The sequence below is a fragment of the Dipodomys spectabilis genome, unplaced genomic scaffold (genome assembly GCF_019054845.1).
Source record: "Dipodomys spectabilis isolate Male_0828 unplaced genomic scaffold, ASM1905484v1 ptg000054l, whole genome shotgun sequence".
Lineage (NCBI taxonomy): Eukaryota > Metazoa > Chordata > Mammalia > Rodentia > Heteromyidae > Dipodomys > Dipodomys spectabilis.
The window spans coordinates 42,799,768-42,826,813 of record NW_024870731.1 but is presented as its reverse complement, the minus strand read 5'-3'; the positions used below and the strand labels follow the sequence as shown (position 1 = coordinate 42,826,813).

The following is a 27,046-nucleotide window of genomic DNA, read 5'->3' as shown; positions in this document are numbered from 1 at the left end:
AGATTATAGAAAAGCTGTGTTATTGATTTGGCCTATAACAGGCTGCCCTTTCCAGAGACTTAAGAGCAGTACCCACTAGCATGGCTTATTACCCAATTACCCAAGCTACTCAATTCTTCATGCTTGTATTTTCTTCTTTGCAGAATGGATTTGGGGGGATTCGTGTATGTTGCACCAAGAAAGATACAGAATGCATAAAACTCTTTCTCTCCTTCTTAGATGTGAACGATTAGAAGAACAACTAAATGACCTTACAGAACTCCACCAGAATGAAATCTTGAACTTAAAGCAGGAATTGGCCAGCATGGAAGAGAAAATTGCATATCAGTCCTATGAACGGGCCCGGGACATCCAGGTTAGCAGGAAGGCTAAGTTGTAAAAACAAAATACTACAGGGTAACAAGGTAAAAGGGCTAGAAGGAAAAAAAGAAAGAAAAGGAAAAGAGGATGGGAGTGGGGAGAAATGGGAGGCTAGAATATCAAGAAAAGTTAGTATGTTGGGTACCAGTGGCCCCGCCTATAATCCTAGCTACTCAGGAGGCTGAGGTCTGAGGGTTGAGGTTTGAACCCATCTCAGGCAGCAAAGTCTGTAAGACTTATTGCTAATTAACCAGCAAAAAGTCCAAAGTGGAACTCTGTGGCTCAAGTGGTAGAGCACTAGCCTTAAGCACAGAAGCGCAGGGAGAGCACCCAGGCCTTGAGTTCAAGCCCCAGGATTGGCACAGAAAAAAAAGAAGAAAGAAAAGCTTATATCACTCTAGTGCACTTGTTCTTCAAGCCATGGAGGTATGTTCTCAAAATTTTGTGCCGTTTTTGGGGTGGTCCATCTGTTGCTTCCTGCTCCAGAAGTTTCTCTGGCCAGTCCTGAGGCAGGCTTGCCTGCCTCCTGCTTCTATGGCAAAAGAGGACTTTGGTCCCAGTTCCCAGATCCGAGTCACTTAGGAGTGACACTGATGCAGTGATGTGTAAGGTGAATAGCCTGTCAATCCTGTTCCACAGAGCGGTAGAACAGTAGTTTCTTATTTCTGTGGCGAACCATTTCTAAGGGAACAGGCCTTGGTCTCAGAGAAGGGAAGGGGCCCAGGAAACTTGGATGACAGCCACCTAAAGGAATCTAGTCTTGATGACTTGCCCTGCTGTCATCTTCTCTGGGCCCTGGAACTATGTTTGTGTTCTAGTTTTGTTTTGTTTTTTCTCACCAAGATTATAAGCTGTGCAAGCACCCATGATCCACCCAGTAGCTATCTTCAGTCTAACACTGCCTGGTCTTACCTCACATCCCAGGAGACAGTATCCATTGAAACCAAAGCCAGCAAAACAGCATGAGTGCCAGACCTTGGAAGATGTCTGGGCCTGGCTAGGGAAATAGGTTCCATTAATGATACAGTGGAATTCTTGTCAACCCACGGTAAAAGTCTTGCCCTTGAGCAGAGCAGCCACTTTTAATGTTGGGTATAGAGTGTGAGCACAGTATCCTCTTTACAGAGATCAGCCTACAAAGGGAGTTTAGCCTTGTTAAAGCTGATCAGGGCCTGGCTCAACTTAGGAAACACCAGGTAGCAGGTGCACAGAGTGCTCACTGCATCATTGTCAGAGTGGAAAAGTAGAAGACACTCCAGAAACCCCCAAGCAGGAGCCGACTGAACAATGTGTGGCATGCCCGTCCTGCCCAGTGCTGTCTAGCCATTAGAGAGAACGAGGTAGGTCTATGTTTGGACATGAAGTATCCCTCACCACACCCACAATTCGATAGTGTGGAGGAAAGCATCAAGGGAGACTATCCTAGTTGAAAAATGTGTTCTCAAATTAAAATTTGCCTTTAAAGATATGTGTATATGTGTCTCTAAAGATGTATATATGCATTTACACCTTAGATTAATAATGTAAATAACTTGTGCAAGTTGGATTGAAAGTTTATGAAAGAAAAAAAATCACGTATTTGATACATGATTTCTAGGCCAAATATATCAGTGTGGCCAGTGGTTCCCATGAGCCAACCACGGAGTGCAGAGGGGAGTAAGTCACTTGAGTAGTGATCTGTGCATCCGACCTTTCATGCTCAAGGCTCTGCCTAGTTCAGATCCTTGACATGGCTCAAGAGGCACCTTGGGGTACTCAGAGCAGAAGCCTAACCATCATCCCCCGTTTGGCCCACAGGAGGCCCTGGAGGCCTGCCAGACTCGCATCTCCAAGATGGAGCTGCAGCAGCAGCAGCAGCAGGTGGTGCAGCTGGAAGGGCTGGAGAATGCCACTGCCCGGAACCTTCTGGGCAAACTCATCAACATCCTCCTGGCTGTCATGGCCGTCCTTCTGGTCTTTGTGTCAACAGTAGCCAACTGCGTGGTTCCCCTCATGAAGACTCGCAACAGGACGTTCAGCACTTTATTCCTTGTGGTTTTCGTTGCCTTTCTCTGGAAGCACTGGGACGCGCTCTTCAGCTATGTGGACAGGTTCTTCTCGCCCCCCAGATGATGGTGCAGAAAGCAGCTCCCACCTCTGGCAGTGTGTGCAGTAAGTTAGACAGCACACCCACTCTGATGCTTTCCACAACAACAAGAGAGTTGAGTGAATCTGTTTACATTTAGAATAATGTTTTTTTTTCTTCAAGAGACGCAATTGCAATAGTATTTTTTAGATTTTATCCAAGAAGTTTTTTGGGCGAAAATCTTGGGTCATTTTTATGTAGCATGATTTTCCTTGGGATGCAAATCTTAAACAGTCCTTTAACATGACCCAATAATCTGGAGCACACTGAAGGGCATTCTACCCTGGGGCTTGAAGGACTGCACTCAAACCCACTCAGAGGGTGAAAGACCTGACCAGGGCACTCCCTTGACACCTGAGCAGCCCTGTCTGGGCTCTCCACCTCACCTGGCCCCAGATTAACTCTACTGTGAAGTCCTGCCACATTCCAACACGTGGGTTTCGCGGCTTTCTCACCCAACATGGCCGTTCATGCTATCGCTGGAATGTGACCGTCTGAGCCTGGCTCCTCAGCTCTGCCAGGACATAGAAGGTTCTCTGCGCAGTCCACGGCAGTATGTGAAGTAGCCCTCTACATCCTTAATTTTGAGCAAATCCCCTTGGCCGCACTTTTAAGGTTTTGGTTTTTTGGTGTTTTTTATTTTGTATGTGTGTATAGTTACCAACTTAAAAATAAAAAATCCGAACAGCATACTTGAAGAATGTAATACTCAAACTCTCAGTGCTTCCTTATGGTTTCTAATAGGATTTTTTATTATTGTTGTTATTATTATTGGGGTTTTTTTTTTTTGGAAAGGGTTGGGAGGATCTTTTATTTTTCCTTTGAAATAAAGAAGTGATGTTTTTAAATGAGGATGTGTGGATATTTAAACCTGCTGCTCCCTCCTGGACCCTTTGAGTGAGATACTGGAAACGCTGCCCTCTGCTGCCTTTGTTTTGAGATGCAGCTTAAATTCCCTGCCCTGGCTGCTGCTGCTTTCTGTGTCCGCCACCCCTCTACCACCCCTTCATGGGCTTGGCTTGGTTGGAGAGCCAAGGGGTTTGCAGGGAAGAAGGGACAGTGTCTCCACATACAGCATGGCAGGACTGGTATTTTTGCCCCAAGAAAAATGTCCACCCAGTGACATTGGACTGGGTTTGTCTTTAGGAAACATTGAGACTATCAGAGTCATAAATAATTTCTTGTGTTTCTTTAATTTATTGTTTAGCATTCCCTAATTACTGAAACCAAAGTGATGTGGAATCTTCAGTCTGCATTTGGCCCCAACACCCTTAATTTCAAAGCTTTATCTGCTGCCTAAGAGAATCCACTGCTCTGATTCTCCTAACTAGCAGAACAGGAAACGTCAGGTTGGAAGGACCGGACCTGTGTTGGGTACAAAGTATCAGTAGCTTCCTGTCAATCTGGAAGGATTTACCTAACTGCCTGGTGGACTTTGTGTAGAGAGATGAACTAGCTCCCCCAGCCCATCCCCCCCCCCCCCCCTCTCCGTCCTGGTGGAACTTTTTTAGAACTTCCCTGGAGAGCTTGGTTAATGCTTTCTTATGACTTATTGTATTGGGTCACAAGTGCAGTTCCCTGGTGGCCTTGTTCTGTGCAGCCAGGTGGGGCTTAGGGGTCAGGAGCAGTGCCCTGGTCCCCCACACCAGGGCCTTCTGTAGGAACTAGCCTGGCATTGCCCTGTCAGTTGGAAAGGGTGGCCGACTTGACAGCACTAGCCTCCACTGGCTTTGGCGGCCAGGCCTTCTCCGGGTCAGCATGCTGTCTCCATAACCACTTGGATATTTTAACTCAGGTACCCCAGTCTCCACCCCATCCCCAAATTGTTGCCCTCCACCTCACAGTTATCATCCAGATCAGGGACCATAAGGGGTGATTTTTCTTTAAGAAAAAATAACATTAGAACCAGTTCATGTTCATGCCAAAACAAATTGTCCCCAAGCCTATATACTTAAAACGTTAACTTTGCCTAAAAATATTGCAGTGACTTTAAGCAGGAGTGCCAAAGGTCACACGACCTTGTCAGACAGGCAGTTGCTGCTTTTGGTCAGTCCTTCAGTACAGAGAGAACCTCACGGGGCCGTTGGGAAGGTGCTGTAATGTGGGCCACTGGTGTTGCTAAGAAGGAAAGAGTCTCCTGCTGCACAGAGGTGACTTAAGTTTTGTAGCCACTGGCTATCACTGTGATAGATCAGCTGAAGTGACTCCCCTTTGCCTTGAGACAGTTCTATCCAAGAAAGGTTTTCACCTCTGGAAAGCCCCTGGAGCTCCAGCCAAACAGACCCACACTAACGTCCCAGCTTTCTCTCTGGAACTGTCTGGAGAAGGGCCTGCAGCCCCGGCCAGGCCCTGCATGGCTTTCTTGTTCTCTTGTCCCTGTCACTCACCAGGCCCAGCACTTTCCTTCATCTAGTGCTCATCATAACATGCTCCAGTTTCCTGCTGCCTTTGAGCTGCTTTGAGTTCTGTCTGTTCCAAACCCTTCTATAACCTTGCTCTTGTGGTTTAACAATTGTTCAGAAAGAAACTTGCCCTCAATTTAATTCTCTTTGAAGAAAAAAAAAAAGATTATGTACATTCCCTTTCAAGTGAAGCATTCCTTTATTACTTGTTCATGCTGGTCCTAGCCTGGGTGAGTGAGGCTGGCTCTGTGGGCCTGGGTGATTCTGTTCAGGTCGTAGAGTGGCTTTGTTTTACATTGTTCTTGGTATTCGAAGGGCTGCCTGCTCCAATTTCAATTCCTTGGTGTTCTCAATGTGTCCTGGCAAGGAAGGCTTTCTACCCCACTGGCTCCTTAAGTATATGCAAAAGTGTATTCAGTTTTATATGTCACCTGCTGGGGTGCTCCTCCCCGTCACAGTTAGGATCAGAACCTGATGCCAAGAGGAACCTGGGATCAAGCCTTCCTTGCTAGCTGTATCCCAATGAGAATATTTTCTTGTGGTCTTCACTGCATTTGGTTTTGTTTCTGACTTGAGGGACAGTCGGAGGAAATGCTGGATTCCAAACAAGTACCAGTAAGGAGCTTGCCTTGCAGCTTTGGAAAGCATCCAAAACAGAACCAAACGATGCAACAACAAACTCAAATTTTGCACAGGCAAAATCACGGGTTCCCATACCATCACCCTCCATGAAACCTGAGAGTTTGAACGTGGCTCTCCAGCATCAACATTGCTGTCCGTGTGTTGTGTGTGCTAGGTGACACCCTCAGCAGGGACTGGCTACTAGACTGTGCGTGTGCTTTATCGAAGTGTGTAAGAGTAAAAACTCACATGCACGAATTGAAAAGTAAAGAAATGACACTTGTGAACGCGTGAACGCTAACACTGTAGTTGATAGATCTTAAGCTGCTAATGGTTGAGAGAGAATTAAATTTATGTTCTGTCTGGTTGCTGCTGACTCTCAGCAGCACTTTTACTGTACATACAAATTGAAATAAAGACCTCAGCTATTAACCTGGTGGCTGGACTCCAGTTTATTTTGCTCTTGGTTTTTGCAGATCCATTCTCCGTGGCCAGTGTAACCAAGACTTCCCATTGGTTTGTGCATTTGAAAAGTGGGTGTGTCTGTGTGTCCATTTCACTACTCTGGTAAAACTGTAACTGACAAGCCCTTGCCACAGCCTTGACAATGATGTCCTTGGACCATTTCAGACCCGTACTTCTGTAATTCCTGCAGAATGGCAGGTAATGCCTTTCCCTTAGTAAAGGGGCACTCAGCAGAGCCTTCTGACTAGAAGGTCCCTGAAAATGAGCATAATCACACCTGTTCATCCTTCCAAGACTTTGCTGAAATTGTTATGATGCATAGAAATATGTGAAGCATTTAAAGTCCTGTTCACATGTAAAGAGTTATTACCTATCTGTGATTTTGTTAAAGAAGTAGTCATGTCTTTCCTTTGTGCAGTCTGGGGGATGGAACCCAGGGACCTGCACATCCTCTGTACCACAGAGCCACAACCCCAGAAACAGTTTTCTATTACATCTATTACCTAACAAGTTCTGGGGGACCTCTGGAATCTCGAAGGACTGAGCTTGCCCGTGATAGTATCAAACAGATCCTTGTGACTCAGTTCTTCCCAGCCCAGGATAATGCTTGCAATCCTCACTATTCAGGAGGCTGAGATCTGAGGATCACAGTTCAAAGCCAGCCTGGACAGGAAAGTCTGTGAGACTCATCTCCAATTAACCATCAGAAAATGAAATGGTGCTGTGGCTCAAGTAATAGAGTGCTAGCCTTGAGTTGAAGAGCTGAGGAACAGTGCCCAGGCCCAGAGTTCAAGCCCCACAACCAACCAAAAAAAAAAAAAAGCCAAGAAAACTCAGTACAAAATAGAAATTCTGAACAAAGAGCTCACAGAAAAACCAATGTCTAATAAACATTCCAGAAAATGTTTGGCTTCTATGTAACCTGTATGAAATGAAAAATCACCAATTAGAGACAATTTATCTTCTCCCATTTATGTTGAGATTTTTTTTTTTTCCATGTAAAGATAGACATGTAAAGACTTCACACCATTCCTCCAGCCATTACTTTAGGGAGAGGTAAGGGAAGAGTGGTGAGGGACTCTCTTGCTTGTCTCCTGTAAAATACTAATCTGTTAAGAGCAAATAAAGTGTGTGTATGTGTATGTGTGTGACTGGAGACAACGCAGGAGCTCACACTTGCTTGGAAAGCACATCGCCACTTGGGCCATGCTTCCAGCTCTTTTTGCTTTAGTTCTTTTTTCAGTCTTAGGCTTTTGACCCAGACAGCCCTGGACTGTGATTCTCCTACCTCCACCTCCTGCATAGCTGGTATTATAGGTATGTGTGCATGCACTGATGATGAATATCTTTACTAAAATCACAAAGACAAAATTTGCTTTAAAACACACATCCCTCAATAAAGCTGTCATATTTAGTGAAAAGAGAAAAAGGAGAGCAGCCCCCCCTCCCCCGCGCGACACAGGTCCCTATTTTTCCCTTTGGCATTAGAATTCTTAAATCTTTGAGTAAGAACACTTCACAGCACGTTTTTCAGGTTTCTAAATGGTTAAGTTGTTCAAGAGAACTTTGTCTTCTTTGTAAGAAGCCAGTTCATTTGTAATAAAGACTACTAAGAGGTACACTAAAACCAGGCATGGTAATTGACACCTGTAATCCCAACTAGCCTGGGAAAAAAGTTTGTGAGACCCACACCCCTGGCCCTCCACCACGCAAACACCTCAACCCATAGGACACAGTGATTCTGCATTTGTCTCTCCACTTATGTGGGAGGCTGAGATTGGAAGGATCTTGGCTGCAGGCCAGCCTGGGCAGAAAAGTTCACATCTGTCATCCAGGTAAGTGTAAATAGGGGATCACAGTTCAGGTTAGCTTGGGGGTGGGGAGTGAGACCCTATCTCAGAAATATGCAGGGCTGGAGGCAGAGTTCAAGTAGAACACCTGCTGAGCAAGGATAAAGCCCTGAATTCAAATCCTAGGACTATAAATACAGACAGATGGGCACAATAAACTGTGATGGCAATGTGAATGATAGTAACCAGTACCTCACAGATAAAGTTATGAGGATTAAATAAAATGCTCTAACATGCAAGAGTAAGTGCTACAGGATGATCGTGATTATTAATACCATTAATAGGCTGAGCATTCCTGAAGACAGCCACCTGTCACTCAACTGAATTCAGAATGTATCCTGTCCCCTATTCTCACCCAGAAAAGGCCCAGTTGCCAGGATTTGGGTTTTCCCTGGCCAGCCCTGGCCCAAGGACCAAAGAAATCAGTCAACATCCCAGCCATAGAGAACCAAAACGTGGAAATGGACCCACAAGATGAGAGGAGCAGATTTTCACCCGAAATCCCTCAGCATCGTGTTCTCAGCATTAGAACAGTGCACAGCACACATTAGGTCTACAGTAAAGGGAACCAAGAGCCACTATTTATTGAATCCCCATTCCGCGCTGCGCACAGGACCACCCACTCCACTTCTAATTCTAACAACTGCTCATTTGCATGTTGGAACTGTTTGTGTGTTGCAGAACAAAACTTGGAGTTGGTTGTTTGCATCTTGTCCTGTGGACCAGTCGCCTCAGTGGTAAATGGAAAAGACAGTTTTTGGACATGGCTGAGTCTGATTCTTAAACATGCTCTTTCTGCTGTTTGTTTTCTGAGGTGGAAGGTGTATGTCGGTGGGAGGGAGCTTGCCTAGTTTGGGTGAGGCCCTGAGTGCGATCTACAGCACCACAAAAGAACAGGGGGAAAAAAAAGCATCTTTGTGCAACTTTAATAAGGTAAGTCTCCTTTGCTTAAATCTGCATGTCCTGGCTGTAAAGCTGACTTAGTTCTTAAGGATTCCAGTGGGCCTTAGGACCCTCACTCAGCTGACTTACAATAGTGACCTACCAGGACTGGAGAACACCACAATGGCTAAGAAGGGGTTTGAGACAAATGTCTGAATAACAAGGAGCTCATGGGTGTTCTCTGTGTGTGTGTGTGTGTGTGTGTGTGTGTGTGTGTGTGTGTGTGTGTGTGTGTGTGTGTGTGTGTGTGTGCTCATACACCTCCAGTCCTGCGCCTTGAACTCAGGGCCTGGGCACTGTCCCTGAGGCATTTTTGTTCAAGGCTAGCACTCCATCACTTGAGTCATGGCTCTATTTAGAGCTTTTTTTGGTGTTTAATTGGAGATAAGAGTCTCATGGACTTTCCTGACCAGGCTGGCCTTGAACTGTGATCCTCAGATCTCAGCCTCCTGAGTAGGTAGGATTACAGGCGTGCACCTCTGACACCTGTCTTTATGCTTAAAATATAAACATGATCTAAAAGAGAAATAAACACCTTAGGAACATGTTGACGCACAGCGCAGTAACTGGAGCATTAAATCGAAGAAAACTGGGCAGATTTCCCTCTCTGCTCTTTGGGAAATCTGTAAGTTTGCATTCAGTTGCTCAGAATTCTTGGAGAGCAAGAATGTACCTCAAAAACCAAGCATTCACAAGAAAAATAAGAGTGCCTTTCTGGGTTTCCTTTAGTGCCTCAATTAAAGGCTCGTACCTGCAGAGGAGAGCATTTGCAAGCAGCCTAAGGGTTGCATCATGTTTCATGAAGAGTCTCTGGGCTGGGAAGGTGGCTCAGTGGTAGAGCGCTTGCCTAGCATGCATGAAGCCCTGGGTTCCATTCCTCAGCACCACATACACAGAAAAGTCCAGAAGTGGCGCTGTGACTCAAGTTGGTAGAGTGCTAGCCTTGAGTAAAAGAAGCTCAGGGACAGTGCCCAGGCCCTCGGTTCAAGCCCAGGACTGGCTATATATATATATATATCATAAACATCTTGGTTTTGCTTTGATGAGCGCCCAGCCAGGACTGTACTGGCACAACACCGTCACACAGGTTTGTTGATTTTGGTCGGCCGTGGGGCTTGAACTCGGAACTCGGGGGCGAGCGCTCTACCCCTGGAGCCGTGGCGCCATTCCGGTTTTGAGTGGATTATTGGAGATAGGAGTCTCACGGACCTTCCTGCCCGGGCTGGCCCTGAACCCTGATCCTCATGTCAGCCTCCCGAGCAGCTGGGATGACCGGCGCGGGCGCCCAGTGACGAGCCGGCATCGAGTTGCAAGCAGCCGACAAGGCTGGCAGTAAACTGAGCTCAAGTCCGAAGGGAGGCTGTGGCGGTGGGAGGCCCCGGGCGCGAGGCAGCTCCAGGCCCAGCCACTGGAGGCCGAGATCGCCAGCACTGCGGTGCCAGGCCGGCCCCGCGCCGAGTCCCGCGCGGCGCGCAGCCCGGGGCCGAGATCCCGGGAGAAGCCCACGGGGCCCCACGGCCCTGGAAGCTGGAGGTGGCGTGGGCTGGGAAACAGCAGGAAGGGGACCCTGGTATTACTATTATTGTTATTATCATTCATCATTCCCCCCCCCCCCCCCAGCCGGGCGCGCTCGGGCTCGGGCCGCCGCGGGGCTGCGCGGGGACCGGGAGCCTGCTCGAGCGCCACGCCAGCTGCGCTCGGACCCGGTCTCTGGCGCCGCCCGGTGGCCGTTTCTGGAAGCGCAGCTCCGGCCCGGCGCCGGGCGCCCAGCGCGCCTGCAGGTCGCCAGCTTCGGAGAGACTAAAGACGGCCGGCCTGCCCGCAGGGAGAGGCCAGCTGCGCCCCGCTGCGCCCCCCGCCCCGGACCCGCGCACCGTGCCGGGCCCCCGCCACCCCCCAAGCCTGGCACGGCCGGCCGGCCCAGGGCTGCCATGTTTCCCTTGAATTGCAAGCTCCACGGGGAGCGGAGGACAGTTCTCACCTCGTCCGCTCCCCCAGGGGGCCCTCTGCTGGCGTCTAGTTTGTGACAACGTCTAGCTCTGGGACAGCCGTTCCCGCGTCCCTGTTCTTTCTTTCTTCTTGATCTGAGCCTGGGACTCGAGCTTGATACCTGGCGCTGGCTTTCACTCACTGGCTGGCGCTGTCCCACCTGAGCCACACCTCCAACCCTGGTCAGTCTTTCTGTTTGTAGGTCGTGGGGCCTGAACTCTGGGCCTGGGCGCTGTCCCTCAGCTCTTCAGCTCAAGGCCAGCACTCTACCGCTTGAGCCACAGCGCCACTTCCGGCTTTTTCTGCTTATGTGGTGCTGAGGAATCGAACCCAGGGCCTCAGGCATGCAAGGCAAGCGCTCTACCACTGAGCCACCTTCCCAGCCACCCCCCCCACCCCCCCCACCCCCCCACCCCCCCCCCACGACAGTTTTTATGCACCTGTATTTCCTTTTCATTCGCATCCTAAGTGAGGGCTTTCTAGCTCTCCTAGGTCTGACTTTTTTTTCTTAAAGAAACATGGAAGCTGATTTCCAGAATGGCAGCACATCTCTCCCTCCCTCCCAACCCAGTGCTAACCAACGGCCAAGTGTCCAGAGGGCCTCCTCCCCCTCCCCCAACCCATTATCTCCAGCACTCCCATAATGAGGTGTAGGCTGAGTCCTCAGCCCCAAGGCCCACATGGATCCGAGTGGCGAGGCATAGTGCCAGGCGAGCCCGGCCCTGAGCAGCCTTCCTGCACGCAGACCCTCCCCAGCCCCAGGCCCAGTGCGGACACGTCCACATGGGGGCCCCAGGAGCCTAAGGGGCCCCATCATCCCTGGGCCTGCCTTGCCTGGCCATCCTGCCTGGCACCCAGCCTCCAGCAGACTGGGGGTGTTTGGAACAGCCACTGAGCAGCAGGTGGAAAGCAGGGCGGACACTGCCGAGGGTTCTGGCCCTGCCTTGGGGGCCCCGGTGACCCTGACCCTTAAAAGGCAGAGAGGCAGGGCCCGGAGCGGCAGGTCTGGACTGCACACTGCTGCACTGCTCTGCCACGGGACCAGGCCCTGCCCAGTAGTGGCACCGGTGGAGGGGAAACTCGGGGGGCACTTTGGTGAGGGAGGGGATGCGTGAGCAGAGGCCTGGATCTGGAGGGGGGGAGGTCCTAGGGGAGCAGTCCACCTGGCAGACGTCCAGGCATGAGGAGGAAACCGAGTGCTGCTGAGCAGAAGAAAGCAAAGCCAGCATGGCCCCCGCAAAGCCAGCTCTCCCAGGCTTGGAGGAGAGGCCACGTCCAGGGTGGGGTGGGTTCTGAGCCAGCCATTCCCCATCCAGTAAGCGCCTACTGTGTGCAGCCCTCCTGGGCAGGCAAGGGGGGGGGAGGAGGGAGGCCAGGCCAGGAGGCGCGGCCCCAGCCGGCCGCAGAGGAGCCTGACCCCCACTTGGACAAACATCTTGCTGCCATTTCCGCCTCGCCTGCCCGGAGCCCGGCCCGGCCTGAACAAACACTCGGGACCCGCGCTTCCGGCCCGGCTCTGGGAAAAGCCCAGCCGGGCTGCTGAGGTCAAGCTGGAGGGAAGCGGGAGGAGGCGGCCCCGAGGGCCCGGCCTCGCCTGCCAGCTCAGCGCCCTTCACGCAGGCCAGGTTCACTCCAGGGGTCACAAAGCTCCTCGCCATCACCGAGGTGGGGGTGCTTGAGACACCCCAGCGTGGTGCTGGGTCCCCTGCTCTGCCGCCCTCAGCCTGCAGAGGGAGCAGAGGCCCAGGGAGCTGTCTAACCTGGGGCTGGGAAGCTGGCTTGAAGCTGGGGGTGGGGGGGCCGCAGTGCCCAGGGCTGCACCCCTGTCCTGTCCACATCATCGGAGACCCATTTTGGCCAGGGTCTTCATGGGGAGCCAGACCCGGGTGGAGTAGGGATGGGAATGGACAGGAGGCGGTGGGACGGGGAAGGCTCAGGGCAATGCCTGTGTGGCCCAGCAAGGTGGCAGGGTCCCGGGTGTGCCCCTGGGTGCACCCCTGGGTGCCGCTGCCTCCTGCTCGTGGCCTGGCGTGCACCCCTGCACCCGGCTGGGCCGGCAGCCACGGGGCCTCCTCCGTGAAATCGCTGCCAGAGAAAATCTCCGCAGCTGGAGTTTGATTTTGTGTTTGTTTTTCAGGCAGGATCTGGGAGTGAGACAATGGGATTCATGTTATTTTTTTTCTCCTTGGGAGCTGGATTCCCACCTCGGCTTCCTTCCGGTCTGCAAGGAGCGGAGGATGGAGTGGGCTGGGGTGAGGGGGACCGGAGGCTGCAGGCTGCTCCCTGTCCTGTGGCCGATCTGAGACGCCCATCGCCTCCTCCGGGAAGCCCTCCCTCGCGGACCCCACAGAAGCTCTGCTGTGCCCACGCGGGTCTGTCCCCTGCATGAGACCCGAATGAGGCCCCAGCCGAGAGCGTGGAGGGGGCCAGGCTGCCCAGGGTCCTGAGTGCGGGGGACACAGGCAGGGCACAGTGGGGCTGTGGAGCCTGGGCAGTTGCTCATGTCTGTGAGTCCAGTTCCTTCCCAGCGGGGGCTGAGGGCACCATGTGGCTGATCTGAGTCGAGGTCAGGGCCCATCGCTTAGCAAGGGCAGCAGTTGGGGTGAGGAGACGGCGGCGGCGTGGGCTCTTGTTTGGGAGGACACAGCCCGGAGGCCAGAGCAGGGCCAACAGCGTAAATCCTATCCGGCCTCTCGGTCACTCCACAGTGCAAAAACAGCGCGGCCTGGGCCCTGTCCGCACGCCTGCACGCACGGGCGGTGAATCCCCGCAGAGCCCCAGCCCCTGTGAACTCCAGCCGTGGCTGCGGTCCCTGCGGTCCTCACGCCCGCCCCTCCCATCGTGCCTGGCCAGCCTCTGGTGGGCAGTGGAGGGCCAGGGCTCTGGCCAGGCCTCCCCAGCCCGAGCCCCAACAGTGGCCTTGAGGTCCATGCCGAGAGGGGCCGTTGAAGCAGAGGAGGCTCCCCGAGAGGGCGGCCTGGCTCTGGGCACCAAGACCAATGTCTGACCACCCTTAAGCCTGGTACCTCGTGGGCCTCTTTGCTCCGGGGAGCCCCTCCCAGCAACCGGGGGGGGGAGGGGGAAGCTGAGGCACGGAGCAAGCCGTTCATAAACTCAGACGCTGCAGATCAGGGGCACCACCGCTGCCACCTCTCGAGGTACCTCCAGCCCTGGCAGCTGTGCCGCTGGCCTGGGACAGCCTAGACCATAGGCAGGAGCTGCTCCGGGCGCCGGCCACAGGCTCTGGGCGCCCCCAACCCCCGTCTGCCCCAGATGTCATGGCTGTTAATTTGGCCTCTGATCCCCATAAAAATTCTGCTTTCCCCACACATGTGTTTATTTATTTACTGCCAGCGCTGTCCCTGAACTCCTTTTGTTCAAGGCTAGCACTCTACCACTTGAGCCACAGCACCACTTCCGGACTTGTTCTGTGATTAATTGGAGGTAAGAGTCTTACACACTGTCCTGCCCACACTGGCTTTGAACTTCAATCTTCAGATCTCAGCCTCCTGAGTAGCTACGATTATAGGTGTGGGCTACCAGTACCTGGCTATTTATTCATTTTAGTTTGAATGAAGAGCCTCCCCGAGCTTACTTGGTTTACTCCTAACTGGTGCTCTACCCCTTGAGCCATACCTCCAGCCTGGCTTTTTGCTGGTTATTTTGGAGATGGGGGGAGTCTCTCAGACTTTTCTGCCAGGACTGATTTTGAACCTCAATCCTCAGATCTCAGCCTCCTGAGTACCGAGGCTGACAGATATAAGCACTAGTGTCTGGCTCCAAATTTATTTTTAATACACAAAATACATATTCTTTAAAAAAAAAAAACAGAAAACTCAGAGCCAAGTGCCAAACTTCATCAAGAGTCAGGATGCAGGTGCAGGTCTGAGGCTTTGTCTGCTCTTCTGCTGTGTCCCTCGCGCAGGGTAAGCAGGCCTCGGTGGGGGGAGGGAGGCTGGAGGAACTGGGGTCTGGGTGACACCACTGAGCAAGCTGTAAGGCAGGACGCCCCCCTCCCCCCGCCAAGCCGGCTGCGAGGCCCAGGCTCTGATGCCCGAAGGAAGGGGTCACTTGGCCCCAGAGACCACTCTGGAGTCCCTGGTCCAGAGAGCTCCCTAAGGGGCCACTGCAGTGGAAAACCCTTGGCCTTGACCCCAGTGTCTTGGCCCGGGCCTGGCCAGCCTCAGCGTGAAGGTGGGGAAATTGAGGCCCAGCAAGGAGGTGCTTGACTGGCTGTTTCCTGGCAGAGAGTGCGTTGAGGGCACACCCTGTCCTGCGCCTGGCCCTGGCCAGCCCCTCTCCTCTCAGAGGAGAGGCCGCCCCGGAGCCCTCCTGTGCCCGCCGAGACGTTGAGGCCAGGCAGCCTCACGGTCACAGTGCGCTCAGCCGGCCACCCCCCTCTGCCCACCCCGGCTGCTCTTGGCCTTCTGTGCCAGGGCCCGCGCCTCTCTGCTCGGGTGGGGGTACGTCGGTGACGGCAGGCCCGGCTGTGGCCACCGTCAGCAGGGCTGGGGTTTGAGCTGGGGGCGGCCTCCTCCCAGCCACAGTCAGCAGGTGTGGATGGACAATGGGCTGGGTGGGGCATCCGCGCTGACCTCACCGGCGGGGGGGGGGGGGTCCGCGGCCTGCTGTGCCGAGGAGAGGGTCTCCCCTCCTATCCTCTTCCTCCAGCCTCCTTCCTGCTGCCAGGAGGGAGGCTGGCGCTTCCGTCCAGGCGCATCGGTTGCACCTTGGGTGCCGCATCCTGCAGGCTCCTCAGGCTGACTCACTTCCTGTTTCCGGGAGCTGGAAATAGCTGCTTCCCTGGTCAGGTCCCGCGCTCCATCCCTGGGGGGGGAGGGAGGAAGAGGGGAAGGACGCAAGTCTGGGTCCCACCAGAGGACACAGATACCACGAACACCCCAGGCCTGGGATCAGAATCACAACACGCCAGCCTGTTTACAAGGGACATGGGATGAGGGGGGGGCGCTGGCCCGGCTGGGGTCCCCCCAGAAACAGGACCAGGAGGAGGACCTGCCCTGGTGCTATGGCAAGGGTTGAATGGGCCTCCAGCTACCTGCGGAGAGCACTGGGCATGGAGCAGCAGGGCAGGGGCTCCCCAGGACCGTCCACAGGGTAGAGGGCAGCGAACCAGAAAGGGCCAGGTGGAACCAGGGCTGGGGACCCTGGCATGGCTGGAGGGGCAGGGTCGGCCACATGGCCATGGGCAAGAGAGCAGGGCCCCGCATCACCCCAAACGCTTCCACAGGATTTGACGTTGGAGATAAACAACAGAACACGTTTGTGTTCAAGACCTCAGTGTCTTGGCTGGGGCCTGGACTGCCCAGGACCTCAGGAAAAGGGAGGAAGGGCAGAGCTCAGGGGTGCGGGCGGGCGGGCGGGCGGGGCTCACGCAGAGGCAGTAGTCTTGCAGCCAGGGGCTGACGGGCGGGCGGGGTGTGCGAGGTGAACTTTGTATGAGTGGCTGGAGGGATGGGGTGTCTGGCGGCTGGGTGGCGCTGACCTGGGCCGCCTGGCAGGCTGTGGGGAGAGCTCAGCCTGGGTTTGGGATCCCGAAGTTTGAGCTTCTGGCCTGGCCCCGGACACGCTTTCTTATTCATGCCCAGGGGCACACCCAGGATGCCGGGCGGGCCGCTAACATGGGTTAGAAGTGCTCTTGGAAGTGTGATGGATGGAGTGGCATGCGCTCTGGGAGTTCAAGGACAGCCCCGGCCACCCGGTCTCAAAAACTCAAAACCAAAACATGGTCAAAGCTGGCACTGGTGGCTCACGCCTGTCATCCTAGCTACTCAGGAGGCTGAGACCTGAGGACTGTGGTTCAAAGCCAGCCCAGGCAGGAAATTCCATGAGACCCTTATCTCCAATGAACCACCAGAAAACAAAATGGAACTGTGGCTCAAAGCGATGGAGCACTAACCTTGAGCACACAGGTCCTGAGTTCAAGCCCCCCAGCTGACCACAAAACAAAGCAAAACAAAAACATGGTCTTGAATTCAGGGCCTGGATGCTGTCCCTTAGCTTTTTCCACTCGAGTATCATGCTCTACCACTTGAGCCACATCTCTGCTTCTTTTTTGGTGATGAATCGAAGATAAGAATCTCATGAGTTTTCCTACCTGGACTGGCTCCGAACCGTGCTCCTTAGATCTCAGCCTCCTGAGCAGCTAGAGTTGTAGATGAGCCCCTGGTGCCCTCTGGCCTGGCTTCCTTGTCTCCTCGGCCTCCACCCTGGCCTGGCCTGCCTGTCAGCTGCACATACAGCGGTCTCTTCTGTCTTCACGGCTGTATCCCCCCCACGCCCTCCACCCCTCCACCCTGCCCTGCACGTGCTGCCTGGCAAACAGCAGGTGCCCGGTACATCACGTGGAGAATGCACAGTAAAAGGGACATTGGCTGGTCTGGGGACACAGTTGGTGGGCTGCCCCCCCTCTCAGCCTGGGCTCCATCACTTCCACTCCCCCCGAGGCTGGGTGGGCAGCCGTGGGGTGGAGAGATCACATGACTCACCTGGAGAATGCCGCTGATCCGAGCTCACCAGCCTGCGTCTGAGGTCACTGAGGAGCAAATGGTGACCTGTGCCAAGTGTGTGTGGGAGCAAGCCCCCCTTACCCCCGCTCCCCAGCCTCCAGCGGCGGCCTCCCTCCTACATGGAGGCCTTGGCCCTGGAATGGGGCTGCCCCTCCCCAGCACCCCCACTGTGCAGATGGAGAAACGGGGGGCCCACAGAGATGAAGGATCTGTCCACGTTCCCCTGGGGGGAAACCGTCACCACTGGACCTAAAGTACATCCTGTGACACGTGCTACCTGGAGACCTCAGGTGGGAGGGGCTGTGAGCCGGGATAGGGGACTGTCCCACGTGCTGTCACCTGCGGCTATGAACGAGCTGGGATGGGGGGCTGCCATGGTGTCTCCAACATTCCATCCTGGCACTCGGGGCCTCTCTGAGAACCTGTATGTTAGAAACAATCTTTTCCCAGGCCCCCTTCCAGAGGGTTGGGTGGGCAGTGGAGGCCAGAGACTAGGTGGAGAGCGGCGGGGGCTGCCTCTGCCCTAGAGGCCCAGGGACGGAGGGAGGACCTTTATTTGTTCATCTCTTACTCCCTTGTCCTGTGAGTCTGCTTTGAACCAGCCCCTCCCCTCCCCAGGTGACTCTGCTCTTAAGCCCGCCCCTGGTTGGCCCAGGAGCGCGATGGTCATGGTGGTCACCTGGGGTGAGCCTGGGTGGTGGTTGGTCTGCAGAAGTGGCAGGAGGTGGGGCTAGTGGGCCCTGGCGACCCCACCCCTGTCCCCGACCCCTGACGGGGAATTCTGCGCCAGGACTGAGGGGAAGTCAGAGGGGAAGTCCAGGCCTGGGATGTGGCTCCTCTTGAGATGCAGCTGAGGTCAGCAGAGCTGCTGAGGATGGATGCTGTCACCCGAAAGTCCCGAAGAGCCACTTCCCAGTTGCTGGGCCGGCAGGGTGGGAAAGCTGTGGAGGGGCTGGAGGACCTGGGGGAAGGTGTGGTCAGGCCAGTCAAGCCAAGGCTAGAGACGGGACCGTCCAAGGCCAAAGCAGAGGTCAGGCTGTTGAAGACCCCTAAAACGCATGACAGAGGCAGACACTGGCCACCAGCAGCCCACAGGCCCCTCCCACCCCAACCCCACGCCACAGCCCAGCCACGCCCTCTCCCACCAGCCCCGGACACCACAGCTTCTGGAAAGTCTGCCTGCCTTCCTAACTCCTCTGCATTCTTCACTTCTCAGTTCAGGGGTTCTGAGGGAGACAGGCTCACATCCCTGGTGAGAATGTTCCAGACCCAGACCTGCTCTGGATGGGAGGCCTCTGGTGTGGAAGGACTGGTGTCCACCTGCCCCAGGACTGTGGAAGGCAGGCAGGATCCTGATCGTGGGAAAAGGGGCGCTCTGCACTGCCACTCACACAGAATGGGGGTGGCCAGGCAGCCTTACTGGCTCTCCGAGTTTCCTGTGACTGCTGCCACCAGCCGGTGCCTGTGGCTCACACCCATCATCCCAGCTACTCAGGAGGCTGAGACCTGAGGATCACGGTTCAAAGCCAGCCCAGGCAGGAAAGTCCTCTCTCAAGACTCTTATCGCCTATTAACCACCAAAAAGCCAGAAGAGCAGCAGTGGCTCAAGTGGTAAAGCTCAGGCATAGCACCCAGGCCCTGAGTTCAAGCCCCAGGCCTGGTACAACACAGAGAAAAATAAACAAAAAGACCATCCTGTGTGGGGCAGGCATGTCCAGGAGTCCACCCACCCCAACTTTCACTCACCTGCGTCCTGTCCTGTCTTCTGTAGTCCCGAGGAAGGCATGCTGTCTGGGGTGCTTAGCAGCCCAAAGTGGGTGCCAGGAAACCATCTCAGAATAAGGGGCTTGAAGGAGGCCAGCCCCCTTTCTAAGGGGACATTTGGGCTGAGTCCTGAGGGAGGTAGACAAGTTCTCCCAAGAAAACAAGAGGAAGTGTCTTTTCTGGAACAGATCCTCGTAGGGGTTCAGAAAAACCATCGTGCAGAAAGACCGCGCCCAGCCCACGCCGGTCTCCTCCACGGCTGTGTGTGACTGAATGAGAGCGCCAGCCAGCTATGGTTGGCTCTTCACACAGCAGGTGTCCCGGTCGGCAGCTCACCCTCAGCACACCCAGGACATGGAGGGGAGCTTGTGGTCCAAGTGACAGTGGGGACAGCTGGGGGGGAGGGGCCTGGGGGAGAGCAGGCTCACCTGCCAGGGCGGGGCCAGCCCTGGTGCTTGGGCAGACCCCCCCCCCATACACAGGTGATGCCCCAGTGCATCCAAGATGAGAGACGCGTTCTCCAAAGCTTCCTAGGACACAAAGAGGGCCGGGACTCACACTCACTTCATAAGTGTGGAAACTGAGCAGACCCAGGGAGGTGCAGCCCCTCTCCCTCCCCCCCCAACACACAGAGGTCACGCAGAAATGAAGCCTAGAACTGGGATCTGAACTCAGGCCTTGGGTTGTTGGGATGAGCACCCTAGGAATGGAATCACCAGGTCTGGATGAAACCCTAGCCCTTCAGGGAGCAGCCGCACACATGAACACATGTACCACACACACACACACACACACACACACACACACACACACACACTGGAAGAGTTCGGGGCTCCGCCCACCACCTCCTCGGCCTGTGTCCCCAGGGCACAGCTACTGCCCTGTCCTCTGGTGTCCAGCCAGCCCCCACTGGGACTGGGGCCTGGTGCCCGGCATGGTCGGGATGCCCGTGTGCGGTAGGCGCTCAGGGCATCTCTGCCGGCCACGGGCTCTGTGCTGCAGCCCCGGGCAGTGCCCGTCTGCTCAGCGCTCAGAAGCCCTCACTCTCCCTGGCAGCAGCCTGGGACTGTGGGTGGGGGCGCGGGGGGGCAGCCGGCCCCTCGCTGGCCCTGGACAGAGGCCTCAGTGTGAGCCGCCCAAGGCCCTTCGCAGGCCCAGACCCATGACTGGCCGTCTGAGAATGCTGCCCATTATCCACCACACAGAGCACAAAGGGGCCACGCAGGGCCCCCCCGCAGGCCAGGCACCCGCGCCCGCGCCCAGCGCACGCAGGCCCTCACGTCCCCTGACGGCAGCCGAGGTCAAGGACATGCCCCAAGTCGGGGGAGGGCATGGCGCTCGGGCAGGAATGAGAACCATTTCCTCCGGCCCCCGCGGGGACAAAGAGGAGATCGGGCAGCGGGCGGCTCCTCCAGAGCCTGGCCCAGGGTGGAAATGGCCGGGGCTGTGTCCACAGGGGGTGAGAGGCCAGTGTGCTCCCGGCAGCAGCGGCTGTCCCTCACACATCAGTGACATGGCCCGGGCTGTGCCTCCAGTGGCTCTTCTGTCTCTCCTGGCCCATGCCAGCGGGCACGCTGCAGTGGCTGCATATCTAGCATCGGGGAGCAAGGAGCGCAAGGATATGGGCAGGGTTCACGTGGAGCCATCTTTGTGCTGTGTGTCCTAGGACATGCCTCTAGGCCTCTCTGAGCACTCAAGCTCATCCAAGCCACTCCTGGCCATCTGACTCGGGGCCCCAGGGGCGCGTCTCAGGGGCAGCTGCTCTGAGGATGGCAGTCACAATCAGGGTCTGAGGACTCCGGGAGCCACAGTGACCTGTCCAAGGGACCAGGCGGCTCCTCTCCGGGTTCCAGGCAGAGGGGTCTGGGTCTTAGAGCAGACAAGCCAGAAGACCCCCAGTGGGATCTATGTCTGCTTCCTCCCCCCTTTCCACAGGGCGGCCTCAGACGCCATGCCGCCCAGCTCACCAGGTGACTCGGGGCAGAGCTGGGCCTGGAGTGGGGGGTCTCAGCCCCAAGTCAGAAGGCAGAGGGATACAAGCGGCCAAGAGCCGGGTTGGAAGGGGGGGGTGCGCTGTGGAGCAGCTGGCAAGCCGTGGGACCTCTCTGATCCTGGGTCCCTGTCTGTGACACAAGGCTTACAGTTCCAGGAGGGCACGGCAGAGCAGAGCGGGCTGAGATGCCCAGCTATGTCCTTGGTGCCGTGTAGGCCCTGGCTGGCTTCCCGCAGGGCGAAGGCTCTCCGCGAAGCCAAGGGCTCAGGACAGGGGCCCCTCTTCCCAGTGGAGCCCTGGCCCCACTGTTATTTTTTCCAATTGAAGAAAAAAAAACACTTCCTCCTTCCCTCTTCCTCCTCCCCCTCCCCCCCTTCAGCTCTGCCCAGTAGCAGAGGAAGCGCAGAGCAGGCAGGAATGGGGGAGGGGGTGCTCATCCCTATCAGCAGAGGGACTGGGGCTTTTCCCAAGGTTTCCAGAGCTTCAGGCATCTTTGTACCACCTGTGCTATGACCTACTTCGTATTTTTAACTCACTTGTTAAAGACTTCCACAAATGCACTTATGGGGAAGTTTGACATCATTATTTTCATGGAAGCCAGCGCCCAAACTAGAAAGACACGGCAAACATGAAGGCCCAGCTCTTGAGAAAGCTGATGTCATGCTAGCCCTGAGCTCGAGACCTTCTATTAAAAAGGGACAATGACAAATGTTACGACGAAGTCATTAAAGACATGTTAGCCCCAGACCGAGCCTTCTGATCTAATCAGGACCGTGAGCCAGGGCCTGAGTCACAATGAGATTTCTACCCAGCCACAGTCAGTAGGGCTGGGGCATCTGCCCAGACAATTCAGACTTAGCCAGCGCAGGACCAAAGTACCACCCAATCCCCACAGCCCCTCTCAAATCTTTTCTGGGGAGACACCCAGGACATCATAGTGAGGTGGAGACGTAGAAGCCCGTTCCCGCCTTCCTCCAGCCAGCGCTGCCGCAAGGGCTCACCCTGACCCGAGTGTTCCCAGGTCTGGGTTTGAATCCTCACCTTGCTGCCTCATTTTGCCATTCTGTGAAATGGGCACCATAATGCCTGCCTTGTCAGCTGGCTGCAAGAATAGAGCCGGAAGCTGGGTGCCAGTGGCTCATGCCTCTAATCCTAGCTACTCAGGAGGCTGAGATCTGAGGATCGTGGTTCAAAGCCAGCCTGGGCAGGAAAGTCTGTGAGACTCTTCTCCAATTAACCACCAAGAAAATGGAAGTGGCGCTGTGGCTCAAGTGGTAGAGCGCTCGCCTTGAGCTGAAGAGCTGAGAGACAGCGCCCAGACCTAGAGTTCAAGCCCCACAACTGACAATAAACACATACATAAAATAATAATAGTGCTGGGCCCACGCCTCAGCTCTGCATGCCCGCCCGCTGCTGAGACGCGGGGCCCTGACCATGGGTTCCCTGGCCCTCCTCCTCCCGCTCCTCATTTCTCAATCCCACAGCGGAGAGAAAGCCGAGTTGGCCAAGGACCTTGGATTAACCGGCCAAGAATCACAGCCTTCCAGGAGTAAAGGTGTTATTACAGCAAGAAAACAGGCTCAAGGGCAAGTACCTTGTCCAAGGCCATCCAGCACTCTCTACCTCCAGTCTGTCAGAGGACGTTTAGCCTGGTGTCTAATGGCACCCCAAAAGGCTGCGGGTCAGTGGGTTACAGTCACTTAGGAAGCCTGCGTGTCCACAGTGTCCAGAACAATCCATGCTTGCTGGTCTCAGCAGCATTCTCCTCAAGGCTCAGTGGGGGGAGCTGCAGGATGCGGCAAGAGGAGCGAGGCAGGAAGGAAGCAAGGAGGGGAGAGCGGGGTGGGGACCGGGAGGAGAGATGGGGACCCAGAGATAGAGTCCGAGTGGACCGGGGAGGGGAGGAGAACCTGAGGCCCGGAGGAGGGGCAAGAGCAGAGGGGACAGAGCTGGGGCTGGAGGCGGAGGCGGCCGGGTGGAGGGGGAGGTGCCCAGGGGCTCTGCCTAGCGCCTTCATGGGGGTACGGCGCGGCCTCCCATCCAGAGGTGGAAGGGGTCCCCTGACTCGGCCTGGGCAGCGGGGTCCTGGCTTTCTAGAGGGGGGCGGCTCCCATATCCTGCCCGGCCATCACGGCCATCAAATCCCTGACGAGACCCAGGCCTGGAGGGGCCACAGGGAGGTGGGCAGCAGCAGGAAGGTGGGGGGGTTCAGGAAGTGGGGTGGCTGTCGGTCCAGCCTTTCCTGCCCGCCCCAACCCCACGGCTGCTGAGCAACCCCTGCCCTTCCTTTCTTTCCCCAACTCACCATGGGGGCCCTAACCTTCCCCCCAGGTGGCAGACGGCGATCTGATAAAGCCCCGTGGTGAGAGGCCACAGCCCCTCCCGCCCGGAGCGCAGCCTCACCCCCGCCGGTCTCCCCGTCTGGCGCCGAGGGTGGGCGCGTGTGGGGGGCACATCCGTGGCCGGCCGTGCCGGGGTGCCGGGCTCTGCGCTCCCCGCCAGCCCGGGCCCCAGGGCCCGCGCTCCTCCGGGGCCTCGGCCGCCCGGCCGCGGTCGGCCCGGGGCTGGCCCGCTCGCCCGAGCCGCGAGGCCTGCAAACTCCGCTCGGGGCCGGGGCTGGGGGTCACCGGGGGCCGGAGGGAGGGCGCGCCGGGGGGACGGGGAGGGAAGGGGCGGCGCGGGGCGGGGCTGCGGGCGCAGCCGGCGTCGGGGAGTGAGGCAGGGGGACGCGGAGCGGCAGCGGCCGCACGCACGCACGCTCGGACGGACGGACGGACGGGCGGGCGGGCGCGCAGAGGAAGGCGAGCGGGCCGGAGACCGGGAGGAGGAAGCGGGGAGAGCGCGGCCGCCGCGGGGCCCGGGGGACGACGTCCGACCGCGGGCGCGGGCCGGCGGGGGCGTGGCCTCGGGAGGGCGTGGCCTCCGGGAGGCGTGGCCGCCGCGGCGCCGCCCCCGCCCCGCCCCCGGGCTGCGCCGTGCGGCTGAGCCGGGCCGGGGCGCCCGGGCCGGGGGCGGCTGGCGCGGGCAGGAAGCGCCTCGCGGCCCGGGCCCGCCCCCCGCCTCTCGCCGCCTCCGGGCTCCCGGCTCCCGGCCGCGCCGCGCCCCATGCACTCGCCGCGCCGCGCAGCCCGCGCTCGCCGGCATGGCTCGTCGCGCCGCGGGCGGCGCAGCGCTTAGCGCCCGGGCCTCCGCGCCCGCGCCGCCGCCGCCCTCCGCGGGCCCGAGGGGCGCCCCGCCGCGCCCGCCGCCGCGCCCGCCGCTGCCGCTGCTGCTGCTGCTGCTGCCGCCGCTGCTGCTGCCGCCCGGCGCGGCGCGGGCCGGCGCCCTGGAGATCCAGCGCCGCTTCTCCTCGCCCACGCCCACCAACAACTTCGTCCTGGACGGCGCGGCCGGCACCGTGTACCTGGCGGCCGTCAACCGCCTGTACCAGCTGTCGGGCGCCAACCTGAGCCTGGAGGCCGAGGCGGCCGTGGGCCCGGTGGCCGACAACCCGCTGTGCCACGCCCCGCAGCTCCCGCAGTCGTCGTGCGGGCACCCGCGGCGCCTGACCGACAACTACAACAAGATCCTGCAGCTGGACGCGGGGCAGGGCCTGGTGGTGGCGTGCGGCACCATCTTCCAGGGCTTCTGCCAGCTGCGGCGCCGGGGCAACATCTCGGCGCTGGCCGTGCACTTCCCGCCCGCCGCGCCGCCCGCCGCGCCCGTCAGCGTCTTCCCCAGCATGCTCAACGTGGCCGCCAACCACCCCAACGCGTCCACCGTGGGGCTGCTGCTGCCGCCCGCCGCCGGCGCCGCGGGCAGCCGCCTGCTGGTGGGCGCCACGTTCACGGGCTTCGGCAGCGCCTTCTTCCCGCGCAACCACAGCCTGGAGGACCACCGCTTCGAGAACACGCCCGAGATCTCCATCCGCTCGCTGGACGCCGCCGGCGACCCGGCCAAGCTCTTCACCTACGACCTCAACCCGTCCGACGACAACATCTTCAAGATCAAGCAGGGCGCCAAGGAGCAGCACAAGCTGGGCTTCGTGCGCGCCTTCCTGCACCCGCCCGCCGCCGCGCCGCCCTACGCCTACCTGGCGCTCAACAGCGAGGCGCGCGCGGGCGACAAGGACGGCCAGGCCCGCAGCCTGCTGGCCCGCATCTGCCTGCCCCGCGCCGCCGACGGCGACCCCGAGAAGCTCACTGAGTCCTACGTGCAGCTGGGCCTGCAGTGCGCGGGCGGCGCGGGCCGCACCGACCTCTACAGCCGCCTGGTCTCCGTCTTCCCCGAGCGCGAGCTGCTCTTCGCCGTCTTCGAGCGCAGCCCGAGCGGCCCCGCGCCCCGCGCCGCCGCCGCCGCCGCCCCGGCCGCGCTCTGCGCCTTCCGCTTCGCCGACGTGCACGCCGCCATCCGCGCCGCGCGCACCTCCTGCTTCGTGGCGCCCGCGCCCGACGTGGTGGCCGTGCTGGACAGCGTGGTGCAGGGCAGCGGCCCGACCTGCGAGCCCAAGCCCAACATCCAGGTACGGCGCGGGGCGCGCGGGGCGGGCAGCCGGCGCCCACCGGCCGCCCCGTGTGCGCGCCCGGGACCCGCCTCGAGGACCCCGGCCCGTGGGGCGGGACGCGGGTGTCCACCGTGGGGAGGGGTCCCCGGGGCGCCTGCCCACGCCCCCCAGGAGGGGCGGGGCTGCCCGGTGCTTCCCAAAGAGATCCCATGACACAGCCCGGTGTGCAGGGGGAGGTGGGGAGGGGGAGGGGCACAGGTGAGTGCCGGGCTCAGAGCAAGCGTGGGCCCACCCACGGTGTGTGCTCAGCCCCCGGAGCCTCCTGGTTACCATTGCATGCCGGCAGGTGTGTGTGCACTGGTGGGGCAGGCTGTCCGAATCACAGGAGTGCACCAGGGCCATTGGTGACATCCTCTGAGTACGCCACACCGGGGGTGCCGCTGGGCGGGCCTCGTGTTTGGCAAGTGACCCTGGTACTGGGGGACCAGTGGGCTTCTCCAGCGGTCAAGTGGTTGGCAAGCCAGTCCAAGGCCAACTTTCTTCACTCAGCAAATCCTGAGCACTTAGCAGTGTAGTTAGCACCAACGTGCGAGTACCTGCCGTGTGTGCCCTCTTACACTCACGCCCATGGAACAGATAACCAGACGTGGAGAGGTTAATACACTTGCTCAGGCCACACAGCTGGGACCTGGCGGAGGTGGGAGTTGAAGGCAGACTGGCTTCTGTACCTGTGTGATACTGTGTGAGGCCTTGCTGTCTTCTGGACAGCTCTGTGTGTTGGGAGCTCTGGCGGGTCCAGGCAGCCAGGGTGGGCAGAGGCCGGGCCTGGGGTGGGGGGTGTCTGGGGAGGGGATGATGTGGTGGCGTGGGCCTGGGGTGGGGGGTGTCTGGGGAGGGGATGATGTGGTGGCGTGGGCCTGGGGTGGGGGGGTGTCTGGGGAGGGGATGATGTGGTGGCGTTGGGGGTGTGCACCGGTTGCTGATGTCTTGAGGCTGGGGGGGGGCGGGGGTCGGTGCCCAGCTCTGTGTGGGTCTTGAGGGAGAGAGGGGCTTGTGCGCCACAAGAGGTCACTACTCCCAGCAGCCTTGAGTCACGAGGCCCCAAAATGACTCCCGGCATTGCAAAATGCTGAGCCCAGCCTTGTGGTAACGGCCGAGTCCCCTGGGCCCGGCCTCCGTCCCTCTTCGGAGGCCTCTCCTGGAGGCCTGGCATGCCTTCTTCCCAGAGGGCTGCCGTCTGCGGTGCGCTCCCGTCAGCCGCCATCTGTCTCAGCCCCTGATGTGAAAGGCCACGGCGGGTGAGGGGCAGCGGGGGTCCCAGCTCCACCCCGGGGCCGGCCCGCTCCGCAGTGGCCGCTCGCCCCACGTGGCGGTGTGGCCCTGGGGCTGGAAGAAAGGCCAAGAGGCCTTGTGGGCCGGGGCTGAGTGGAGGCCGGAGGGAGGGCAGTGAACGGCCGTGCTGGCCCCTTGCTGAGTTGGTTTGTGGGGGTCCGGCTGCTCTTGACTCCCCCTCTGACAAGGACTG

The 27,046-nt window shown here is 57.9% G+C and overlaps 2 protein-coding genes and 1 long non-coding RNA gene across 4 annotated transcripts in view; 2 read left to right on the top strand and 1 right to left on the bottom strand.

Moving 5' to 3' along the window:
- The window catches only part of Tmcc1 (transmembrane and coiled-coil domain family 1), a 100,152-nt gene extending 94,212 nt beyond the window's left edge, over positions 1 to 5,940 (top strand). Inside the window, exons 3-4 of the mRNA XM_042680069.1 lie at positions 220 to 355; positions 2,158 to 5,940. Of these exons, the coding sequence (XP_042536003.1) occupies positions 220 to 355; positions 2,158 to 2,472 (451 nt within the window). The 3' untranslated portion in view covers positions 2,473 to 5,940. The remainder of the gene's footprint in view (positions 1 to 219; positions 356 to 2,157) is intronic.
- Positions 5,941 to 15,365: 9,425 nt separating this feature from the next.
- LOC122108135 lies at positions 15,366 to 18,219 on the bottom strand. Its single transcript, XR_006147476.1, has 3 exons — positions 17,621 to 18,219; positions 17,261 to 17,307; positions 15,366 to 15,581 (listed from the first exon to the last, which is right to left on the bottom strand). It is a non-coding gene; the product is annotated as an uncharacterized LOC122108135 (long non-coding RNA).
- Positions 18,220 to 24,165: 5,946 nt separating this feature from the next.
- Positions 24,166 to 27,046, top strand: part of Plxnd1 (plexin D1) — a 37,264-nt gene continuing 34,383 nt past the window's right edge. Inside the window, exon 1 of one of the 2 annotated variants that reach the window (XM_042680102.1) lies at positions 24,166 to 25,539. In XM_042680102.1, the coding sequence (XP_042536036.1) occupies positions 24,181 to 25,539 (1,359 nt within the window). In that variant the 5' untranslated portion in view covers positions 24,166 to 24,180. The remainder of the gene's footprint in view (positions 25,540 to 27,046) is intronic. The other variant, XM_042680101.1, reaches the window with a different exon arrangement.